Source organism: Pelobates fuscus, chromosome 5 (genome assembly GCF_036172605.1).
Source record: "Pelobates fuscus isolate aPelFus1 chromosome 5, aPelFus1.pri, whole genome shotgun sequence".
NCBI classification, from domain to species: Eukaryota; Metazoa; Chordata; class Amphibia; order Anura; family Pelobatidae; genus Pelobates; species Pelobates fuscus.
In genome coordinates this window covers 330282079-330294437 of record NC_086321.1, presented here as the reverse complement: position 1 = coordinate 330294437, position 12359 = coordinate 330282079, and the positions used below count along the sequence as shown (strand labels likewise).

The 12359-nt window shown below is 43.6% G+C and overlaps 1 protein-coding gene across 4 annotated transcripts in view; it reads left to right on the top strand.

Moving 5' to 3' along the window:
• ARHGAP40 (Rho GTPase activating protein 40) overlaps window positions 1-12359 on the top strand; it is a 57287-nt gene that overhangs the window by 23244 nt on the left and 21684 nt on the right. Inside the window, exon 1 of one of the 4 annotated variants that reach the window (XM_063455702.1) lies at window positions 3964-4048. The exons of the other annotated variants lie outside the window; for them this stretch is intronic. Coding sequence (XP_063311772.1) covers window positions 4023-4048 — 26 coding nt within the window. The 5' untranslated portion in view covers window positions 3964-4022. Of the gene's footprint in view, window positions 1-3963; window positions 4049-12359 lie in introns of those variants that run through there. 4 annotated transcript variants of the gene reach the window in all.

Sequence of the window (12359 nt, the reverse complement as noted above, 5' to 3'; positions counted from 1 at the left end):
GTGAGACAGCCACTAGAGGCTGGATTAACCCTCAGTAAAACATAGCGGCAGGGTTAAAACTAGAGGGAACTGGCACCCAGACCACTTCATTGAGCTGAAGTGATCGGAGTGCCTATAGTGGTCCTTTAAGTGTATGTGTATCTGCATGTACTGGCGTATATACCGCGGTCGCAGGGGTCACAGACCTGCGACCAGGTGCCCGCCGCCATGTGTTGCAGTCCCGGCCCGTGCAGAGTAAGTGCGCGCGAGGGGCACGGATCAATTTTTGCACCGGTGCCCCATGGGTTGTGTGTACGCCACTGATACCAATTGTTTATTTATACTATACCATTGGATTTCCTATTTTGCTTTTTTTTTTTTTTTTTTTTACATATATCTACTCCATCCTGAAAACAAGCTCCAAAGACCCTCCATTTATATCCATAGATGGGGTTTATTCCATCCAGGCCTTTATAATAGAGCTGAGACCTCTCCAAAAAGTGTGAGTGTACACTTTTGCCCATTTGTACTCCCTTCACAAACATCTACTGTACTGCACCAAAATCTGTTTCTTGGTTTGTACTTATAGATTCATATACTAAGAACATCATCTGTATCGTATGTATATATAATCTCATGTATCAATGTTTGTGGATGTTGGTGTGTATCTATATGTGTATGTGTCGGTGTCTATATGAATTTGTGTGCATGTGTCAGTGTATTTATATGCATCTGTGTAAGTATGTATGTATGTATGTATGTGGTAGTGTATGTGCATACATCCAATCAGTCAAACACCAGCACAACATACAAGCACACTCAGTGGTGTATCCTGGTTTTGTGCTGCCCTAGGCAGCACAAAACTCAGGCGCCCCCCCCCGCGCGCCACCCCCACCCAACCTTTACCCCGCCCCGCATTCTAAATACACACACATTCACTGACACACACACTCGCTAACAGACACACACACTCACAGGCAAAACACACCCACACTCACAGACACCCACACTCACAGACACCCACTCACTCACAGACACCCACTCACTCACAGACACCCACTCACTCACAGACACCCACTCACTCACAGACACCCACTCACTCACAGACACCCACTCACTCACAGACACCCACTCACTCACAGACACCCACTCACTCACAGACACCCACTCACTCACAGACACCCACTCACTCACAGACACCCACTCACTCACAGACACCCACTCACTCACAGACACCCACTCACTCACAGACACCCACTCACTCACAGACACCCACTCACTCACAGACACCCACTCACTCACAGACACCCACTCACTAACAGACACCCACTCACTAACAGACACCCACTCACTAACAGACACCCACTCACTAACAGACACCCACTCACTAACAGACACCCACTCACTAACAGACACCCACTCACTAACAGACACACACACACTCTCACTAACAGACACACACACACTCTCACTAACAGACACACACACACTCTCACTAACAGACACACACCCACTCACTAACAGACACACACCCACTCACTAACAGACACACACACCCACTCACTAACAGACACACACACCCACTCACTAACAGACACACACACCCACTCACTAACAGACACACACACACTCTCACTAACAGACACACACACACACACTCTCACTAACAGACACACACACACACACTCTCACTAACAGACACACACACACACACTCTCACTAACAGACACACACACACACACTCTCACTAACAGACACACACACACTCTCACTAACAGACACACACACTCACTAACAGACACACACACACTCTCACTAACAGACACACACACTCACTAACAGACACACACACACACTCACTAACAGACACACACACACACTCACTCACATTAACACCTTTTTTTTTTTTTTACGTTAACCCCCCCAGCCTCCTTACCTTTGGGAATGCTGGGGGGGGTCATCTTTCTCCCTGGTGGTCCAGTGGCTGCTGGGCGGTCGGGCGGCGCTGCTGGGCGGGCGGCGAGGGAGCACTCCCCCTGAGCTGTCTGCTCAGCTCCCTCGCGCGCCGCACAGTGAGGCTGGGAGGCGGAGCCGGAATATGACGTCATATTCCGGCTCCCAGCCTCACTCTGCGGCGCGCGAGGGAGCTGAGCAGACAGCTCAGGGGGAGTGCTCCCTCGCCGCCCGCCCAGCAGCGCCGCCCGACCGCCCAGAAGCAGCCCAGCATGTCTGTTAGCCGCAAGGCTAACAAGACATTTGCCTTGGGCATTTGGGGGGCGGCTTTTTTTGCCGCCCCCTGGAAAATGCCGCCCAAGGCAAATGCCTTGTTTGCCTCGCGGCTAATACGCCCCTGAGCACACTCCTGCAAATCTAACACACATATTACATATAAACACACCCCTGCATTCAAACAAAAAAATAAATAAATACAAACACACCCCTTCACTTAAACACAAATACGTCATACAAATGTACATCCACATTTAAAAGTGAACATTACATTCAGACACACCCCTGCAATCAAACGCAAACATCACATACAAAAACACCCCTGTATTAAAACACAAATGTATACAAGCATCCCTTCAAACACCAACACTGTACATTACACTATAGCGCCAGTAAATGCTGCAGCGCTCTACAGATATACAACCTAGAATTTTTGACTTGGGGTGCCTGGGAAAAATACTGAAATATTAAGGGCGCCTTGAACCTAAAAAGTTTGGGAACCACTGTATTAGGAGGATGTTGTAAGGTGCTGTCTCCTGATGTCTGTGTATTAGGAGGAGGTGAGAGGTGTGTGTCCTGATGGCTGTGTATTAGGAGAGGTCGAGCAGTGCGTGTCCTGATGTCTGTGTATTAGGAGGAGGTGAGAGGTGCATATCCTGATGGCTGTATATTAGGAGGAGGTGAGAGGTGCGTGTCCTGATGTCTGTGTATTAGGAGGAGGTGAGAGGTGTGTGTCCTGATGTCTGTGTATTAGGAGGAGGTGAGAGGTGCTGTCTCCTGATGACTGTGTATTAGGAGGAGGTGAGAGGTGCTGTCTCCTGATGACTGTGTATTTGGAGGAGGTGAGAGGTGTGTGTCCTGATGTCTGTGTATTTGGAGAAGGTGAGAGTTGTGTGTCCTGATGTCTGTGTATTAGAAAATTGGGCAGATTAGATGGGCTTAATTTTTTTTTATATCTGCCGTCGCATTCTATGTTTCTATTAGAAGGAGGTGAGAGGTCCGTGTATTAGGAATACGTGAGAGGTGTGTGTCTTGATGTCTGTGTATTAGGAGCAGGTAAGAGGTACATGTCCTGATGTCTGTGTATCTCGAGGACGTGATAGGTGTGTGTCCTGATGTTTCCTGATAGCGTTACGAATACAAACCTTCTAAGGCCATAGTGTCCCTGTCTGTAATTTAATAGGTCAACCTTCCACCCCCCACCATCTTTTTAAATTTAAAAAACATTTTTTACTCAGAATTGGCTAGGTCTCTTTCTCCCGCAATGTCACAGTGATGGTGGAACCTAATGTGCACGCTTTACTATGGGAATTTTGAAGATGTTAAACGTCCCATACCATTTCACAGAGCCGATCTCCTTTAGGGACCAAAAAGTGACCCTAATAGAGTTGAAGTTAACCCTGCAATGTATTCAGTGCAGTTTCTTAGAAAACTTCTATGTTAAACACATAGTTAAACACAGGAGCACTGTACACAGACCACTTGAATGAGATGAAGTGGTATGGGTGCCTACAGCGTCCCTTTAAGAGGACTAGTCTAGTAAGACTCAAATCAGCCTCCTACATTTTAGGCTACTAGTGGTGAATACATTTCTCACTGTGCTCAGCAAACACAGTTGAGTCATCACTGTTTTAGGCTGTGAATACGTATATGTAGTCTTTGTGTGTTGTACTAAAGGCGTGGAACTGTGTGTCTGTAGAAGGGATTGGTATTCAGAGAACCAGTGGGAGGATTAAGTATGACAGGAAGGTTTTGATGGGGTAGCTGTGACTGTCACCTGAGAAGTCTGCGTCTAGGGATCAGGATCACACAGGATGAACAGAAGAGGAGCAATACGGGGGTGAGTTCCTGATATGACGTGTACGAACAATACTTCTGTTTCTGTGAAGCCAAAAACTGTTTTTTTTTTGGTTTGTTTTTTTTTCTCTTTCATTTGCATTAAATGTATAGTGTTAGGACTATACTTTAAATATCCTCTGACTCCAAACAGGCACTTTGGCAGATTTATTCTCTAATTTTCAACATGACCAAACAGGGGACACAAGTCCCTGCTGTAACTTGTCTCAGAATAAAAGTAAGCCTTAAAAACGGGGTCTCTTTATGAAAAAAATGGCATGTGGTATATTAGGAAAGCTCTATGCAATTGTGAAATAGAATTGTTTGGGAATTTTCTTAAGACATTTAAAGAAATTTTATGATCTGGTATATCCTTGATAGGATAGGACATTATATTATTTAACAATTGTATGACTGGGAGAATACCCTGACGTTAAGTAAGGGTTAACAGGAGGCAGGCTTATAATATGGCAAGACTCGAAAAGGAGTTCAAATTCATGTAAACGGTAAGGTTGTAACGCCACTTCATTGTGTTTGTAAGCTTTGCCATTGCATGTGCAGTGAATTGCATCTACAATCTCCTAGTTGTTAGAGCATCATGGGAAATGTAGTTCACAATATCAAGTGTAGCCAAAGATTTGCATTAGACGGAGATTTGTTTAGTTATGAACTGCTATTCATCTGAATTTGGGCTGATTGGGTGATCAAATCCCCGATTTCTAAGCACCGTGTAGACTATCACGAAACTAACGACTCATGCAAAGACGAGCATGTTTGTTGTGATTTTTGATTTCACCCATATCGCCAAAAAAATGGTTCATGGGAGGAATTACTAAATTTAACATTTTAGACCTAGATAGCTGACCTAAAATTTTTAATTTATTTTTAATTTCTGCTATTTCTTTAGTAAATAACATGATCTTTTTTTGTGTGTGTTTTTGTTGTTGTTGTTGTTGTTGTTGTTTTTTTTTTTTTTTTTTTTAAAGGGGACCTGCTCCTGCCTAGGAGTTTTAAAATCATATTTTAATAATAATGCCATTTGTTAAATCTTTAATAGAATTTTTAAATGAAAATAAAGCATCCCATGAAAAAAAGTTCAACATACGTTATAGGCTACTTCCACTATTTTTTCAATTGTGTAGATTCCATAGTAGAGCTTGTTCCCTTTTAAAGGTCACCCTACTTTTATTTGGAGTTTTGAATTGTTCCTGTAGATTTGTTGGGACCCACACTCTGTTTCCCTAAAACAGAAGTTACTTACTTTTAATCCAGGAGCACGGTGTTCTACATATTAGTCAGAATGTCCTGGACCAATCCAATGGATTTAAATTGAGGATTCCTAGAAAGTACATAAACTGGTTATTTGTTTTGTGAAAACCGTTAACAGATGTATCATGAGGTTTTTTGCACTATTAAGTGACAGCCTATTTTCTGCAGAGCACATTATTTTAACTAATGATCGCAAATCTCAGTGCAGGGCTAGACTGGCCCACCATGATATTTCCTGGTGGGCCACAGTATCTGGGTTCGGGCAAGCAGCCATAATGCCGGCAAAGTTAGCAGCCAATTAACAGTAGGAAGAAGTGAGGGAGCAATGTAAGTCGCCCTTCGCAACTCCCACCATATTGCACCTTTTCTGTGGCACTGTCCCCCAGCCTCAACCAGCTGACCTTGCCTACAGGAAGAGATAAAGCAATGGCCACTTCACGCATGAGGCATCCTCCCAGTGATTTCACTGCCTTTATAAGTACTAATAGACTTCAAATACCTACCAGCCCATGACTGAGAGTTAGTGTGTATTTTTTTATTTTTTTTTGCTTGCTAGAGATGCTTGTGTGTGTAGTGATCTGTATTTATACCAATTCGTTTGTAGTGAGCTTGCCTGTGTGTCAGAGAGTTTGTCTGTACTAAGTTTGTGTGTGTGCCAGTGAGCTTGTTTGTGTCAGTGAGCTTGTCTGTCAGTGAACCTATTTGTGTGTATCAGTGAGCTTCTGTGCTTGTGTCGGTGAGATTGTCTGTCCGTGTGTGCATGTGACTATAATTTTTTTTCCCCAATGAAAGTACCAACATTTTTTTAATAAAAAAACAAACATAACTATAATAAATATATACACTACTTGACACAATGAATTGTAAGGTTAGCTTTGTATTCCCAGTCTGGCCCTGGTTCAATGTGCATTCCTCCAAATCATTATAAATCAATGAAAGTCATCAGGATGGACCCCAAATGTTGTAGACACTTAATCAACTTGCTGACTACTTTTGTACTTATTGTTGCATAAAATAATTCAGCGTATTATTAATCTGAGGTTCTAGAGTCTTACAATTCATGGGAAGCACACAAGTAATTTTTTTGTTATATTTTTGCTCTGTTGACTGAATCACATTGTGTTAGAAGACCAGCCCTTTTTTAATGTAGGGGAGTTAAGATATATGTGGTTAACATCATTTATAAGCACTTTATGAACTTGCATAAATGTTACATACCTAGAACTCTTAAAGTTAATTGGTCTTCAGAGCTGGGCACCCTTATAGCAAGAATATGGCTGCTGAGCTATGAGATGTATGTGAATTCCTGTATTCAGATAGAGGAAGGGTTACTGCAGTACCCTTAGTAACAGTCATTCGGTGTGATGGATTTTACCCACAGATCAATTCAGACCAGATGTTGCTGTTTTAAGTACAGTAATATACCCCCTTGTATCTGCTGTTTCACATAACTGCGACTGAGCTTCACTCTGGGTCTACATGTGATGAGATCTCGTATTGCAGTTCTTATTGTGCCAAATTAATAAATTAAACTTTATCATGATGTACTGCACATGATGATAGTTTAACTTCTAAACATGTATACATAGTGTTTACTACTAACATTACTTGTATACATATATATACAGGGTTAACTACTATCCATGCTTTCAGGCATCTTCGGGGGCTTGGTACGTACGTAGCTCCCATGGTCATGGGGGTAATATTGTATAAGACGTCTCTCAATATCAAGAGGAGTAATCTCACATGTTGCAGTAAAGTCTTTTCCACCTTTTTTTTTCTTCTTTCTTTCACCAGTGCTTATATTTTAGTGGAAAATAGTAGCTAGGCCTCTCTCTTTTACTTGGAGAAAACTGTGATAAAAAGGGACTTGGTGTCTGGGTTTTGCCAACTTTCCTCTTTATGGATATCCATAATCAACATGCTATCAAAAAGCTATTTTAGATACCATTACACATTATGACTATACAACACACCCTGCCCATCCATTTCATTATAAAGCAGAGAGACTGGCTACTACCCACCTGCCTGCTTCTTGAAGAACCTTGCCACCCACATGTTGTGGGATACATCTCCCATGGTGGTCAAACTGCTACCAACCGGACTGAACACCTTAAGAACTCCAGATGTTGTGGACTACATCTCCCCTGACGCTTTGCCTTCATTATGGCTGTAAGAGTATTATGGGAAACGTAGGCCACAACATCTGGAGTCCCAAAGGTTGCCTACACATGCCTTAAGAGATGCCATCTAGAATAGTAGAGGTTACTTACCAGTCCTTAACCAGTCAAACAGAAGCAATTTATCTGTATGTGTAACCTAGTTTATCCCCGACTATAAATATAAAATATATCAATATATGTAGTTGTTTTCTGGAAAAAATTATATAACTTGGAAGAGAGACCAGCCCTCGACTCTAACAGAGAAAATGTAATGTTAATTACCTATTGTAAAAGACTGTCAAATTAATGTGGCGTGATTAATAAAAAAATATAATCTTCACATTCATGATATAATCCTCCTGTCATTGTCAACTTTTAAAGGGAAACTTTATGGCCATAAATGCATATGTTTTAATACACATAATTGTCGAATTAAAAAAAGATGCATTTACTGAAATTAGCAGAACTGATCTCTGCAGCTAATAAAAAACCACCCCCGTTTTGCCCAGACATTGTCTTGTCAAATTCTTCTCATAGGCATGCATTGAGGACAAACCTGCTTTTATATGAGTCCGCAAGGGATTTCCTGAAACCTATTCCAGGGGCATCCCCACTGGACCTGAGCGGAGACTACTGTAAAGTACACATAAATTACATTAACTCTCAGGTCCAGGACATACACATCAATTACACCTCAAAATATACATTTTACAAACGGGTACCCCCTCAAGTCCTAGATCTCCAGAGAGCCTGGATATGAGCACCCAACATATCTCAAAAGCCTCAGATCGCAAGAACGCAGCAGAAACGCCACCGGGGTATAGTTTAGACCGACTGCACACGAGGCGCCTGCCTAAAAGACTTCCATGAAATTGGGCAGGTCGGTCGGTCTCCTTTGGGAGTACAAAATACAGTAAAAGTACCGAAAGCAGCGGTTCGTATGTATGCTCAGTCTGTGTCCCTCATTCGGGAGTTTGCTCCCATCTAAAGTCTTCCAGGTTTGATGTATTTTCCTGAACTTCGATGGAGGTGGACGTTCCAGCAGTGTTCGGGCAGTCGATATTTAGTTCCATGCACTCGATGGCCAAACACCGCTGAACACGTTCACGGCTAAGATGGCCGCCGCCACGTGTTGGCACATACGAACGACGGCCACCCAACCGACTGCTTAGAACGTTGTGGTTATTGCGGTTAGTGAGGTGATGACAGGGGTCAATAAGCAGCACACGTCTCCTACGGGTGGTCTAACTGTTCGGGAGTTTGTTGGGTATATGAACAAAATGGGTCTAATCCGTTCGGTACATCCCATATATACGAATCAACAGGCGAAATAAATAAAGTTTCAGAATCCAGGGACAGGGTGGTCTGTCACAATATATACTTATCTCTGGAATTAAACTATTACAAAAAGAAAGGCTGCATCAGTAAAGTGAAAAGATTTATGGTGCTTAAAGTGACTATTTCATTCCTAAATGTTTGTTAGCATGAGTTTCATTTGAAACTCTTTTTAAAGATTTCCTTATGTAGTAAATGTCCTCTTGATATAGGTTTCCTCGATCTGGTTTTAGACATGTTCGCATTTATGTTTTCTTATTAAAGTGTGTTTTTGGATGAAATGATAATGTATGTAAATGTAGTGTGTTGATCTTGTCTGCTCAAAACCATGGGTCAGATGTTTCAAGGTAGTTTGATGATGTTCTGTGTTTTTTTTTTTTTTTTTTACCTTTCCTCATTCCATTCCTCCCCCTTACTTAATCCACCACTTTCACTAGCTGTTGGTCCTCCTTTATTCCATTACTTTCAATAGCTTGTGTTCCTCCTTTATTCTATTTCCTTTAATGATTCATCTTAGTTTTTATTTAAGCACTTCTCTTGCCCTTTACAACATAATGATTTGTCTATATACAGATCAGCAATAGAAAATGATTAATAAATATTAGATTATCCTTTGTTGAACAGAAGGAAGACTTGAAGGAACACTCAAAGTACTGTAACCTGCTGTAGTGGTTATGGTGCCAGGAATGTAATTGTGCCTCCCTGGATTCATGTATCAAACTTTTTTTTTTAAGTTTTCACATAGCATAACAACTGGCTGGGTTCCCCAGGTGCCCACATCACATTAGTCTCTCCTGTCGAAAGCCATTACTGAATTAAGCAGGTGCGATACAGGTACATGCTCAATGGCACCCCAGCTCTAAGCCTATGAAAGTAGCCATACTTACGTTTAACCAGGTAAATTGTCAAATAATTCTAAAATAGCTTGATCGATTACTCTACTAAGGTCCCAGGGCACTCCTGGGACCATAACCACTGCAATGTGGTGTAGTGGTTATGGTGCTTGAAGTGTTCCTTCAACTACAACATGCAACACACAGCAAAACTGAGAATATACATTATTACAACATGTAACAGGATAATTCTCCTGGAAAAAACAACATCATCAATCAAGGAGAAAGTCTGTTCTTCTTCTGTTACAAAATCTGAAATCATCTAAAGATGACTCCAGTCGCTATAAAAATATAACTTGGCGTGTAACCCAATCGCCATAAGTGATTAAAATAATATTGTATGTGGTCAAAGCTGTAGGTTGGGGACGGGGCAAGACTGCCGAGCCGAGCGGCCGCACACAGCAGGAGCTCCGTGCAACATCGAGCTTTAAACTTATTTTATGGACCCTAAATTCGTACTCTCTATGCCTGAGATACCATACCAAGTCTGGGAATACCATAGCCCACTAACACACCGGTATCTTGGCAGTGGAAGCCCTGGCAATGCGACTGCGGCCTACCTAGTGGTCGAGACCTTGAGGGACGGCTGACCTCGTGGTCTCTAGACAACCTGGAGCTGGGCCCTCGGCGGTTAAACTCACCGTTCCCCCCCCCTGTCGGTGGGGGTTATCCCGGCGCCCACTACATCAGACACCCCAGAGCTGCTTACCTACGCTGGTTCCCGCTTATTGTTGCAGCACGAGCAATCCAAGATGGCGGGCGTACCGGACGCACAAGCAGGCACGACTGAACTAGCGGAACGGAATCTTCCCAACCCAGTGGACCGACTCATGCGGTGGCTGGATGAAGCCTTCACACGGTTCTGGGCAGCCCTTGAAACCCGCATGGCGGAAGCCGTGAGACAACCAGCAGAGAGCAATGAGAGAGGTGAACACCGGGGAGGGAGTGGGCCTCCTTTGGGTACAGCCTCGCAAGGTACACATGCCGCAGGCGATGCAAGCCCACCTGGGCCGAAAGTCACAAGGGGCCTAGTCCCCGTGCACCGACCGCACAGACAAGGGGCGCTGGAGGCGCGGGAACACCACTGCCTACTGTTCCCCCAGACGGGTGAAGGTCAAGGACTTTCTAAACCTCTGCGACTGCGGTAAGAAGATGCATGCTTCAACAAGGGCCTTAGGCTGGAGGAGTGCCCCCTCTCGCTCCCACCACTGTGACACCCCCACCGAGAGCCCAGCACGACCCGAGCAGAGCCTGAGGGTGGGAATTGGCTGACCGCTGACAAGCATAGTTTCACTGCTCCACACTGGACACTGGGTGCAATTCAAACCTTCCAGCAGATGTGGATTGCAAAACAAGAGCATGAAAAAGGAGGGACAGCATGTATGGAGAGAATATGTCCTCAGTACCCTTCAGACTGCTACTAGTTCCTTGCGGCTAAGTCTTTTAACCCCTTAAGGACCAAACTTCTGGAATAAAAGGGAATCATGACATGTCGCATATGTCATGTGTCCTTAAGGGGTTAAAATAGTTTTAGCAGACTCAGGAAACAAAGCGGCTTCTTTTGTAGTTAAAACAACGATATCACTTTTACCAACCGAGGCAACTGTCTTAAGTTTTCTATCTGATAGCAAGATGTAACAGATCCTTACAAGTCTCTGGTGGCTGTGAAGCAAGCAAGGGAATTACAGCGTAATCATCTATTCGTTTCATTTTCCTCTGTTCACATGGTCTAAGTGAATCCACTGTGTAAAGTATAGGGGGATTCGGTAGTAAAACCGTTCGTATGATTCCGTACGAATTCCGTGTGTAAAATATAGGTGGCCTCCATTTCGGGACTTTACACGTGTTCGCGGCCATCTTGCACACGAACAGCGGTGTTTGCCTGTAACGGCATGGAACTAAAAACGGATACGCAAACAGGCGAACGCCGCTGAGTCCTCCAGACCTCCATAAATTCGTACGGAAACTACCGAACGTCCCACCGTTCGGTAGTTATACTCAATCGTCTATGGGGATTTCAGCGAACCCCGAGATTCGAATGGATGGCAAGATTTTCGTACCTTTTTACCGTGCGAACAGAGACCGACCGCAAGGCCAAAACTCATGGAACTATTTTCGGCTAGTTGGTCTGTGCGGTCGGTCAAAACTTTGGAACTCTGTATCTCCCGAACCATTCATCCGAATGGGCTGATTTTTGGATATATTGTTCCCCTGAATGAGAGCTATGGGGTACATCCAGAACTGGGGTAAAATATTGTACGTTATAATTATGTTATGTGTTTATCTGAGGGGAGGAGACGTGGGGGTGTTACCATGTGTATGATTGGTTATTTTCATCCTCCCCCTGGGAGTGTCCTGTGTGTACCTTATCCTAATAAAAAGCAGGCTGGGTGTCCCAGTCCTCAGTTCATCTTGACCCTTCAAAACGTAGCCTCGTCTCGTTCTTGGAAGGGGATTATTTGGGAATGTTATTCTGCTCCTGTTACAGCTGAACCTGACTCTCGCTCTGAATATCGTAGATGGGAGTGCACCAGCTTTACTTGTCCACAGCAGCTTGCAGGGAAAAGGACGTCTTCAATGGCAGATACCCTCTCTCTACCTGGGTAGCCGTTACACAAGATAAACCAGAATAGACTGTAACACTAGCTTAAACACA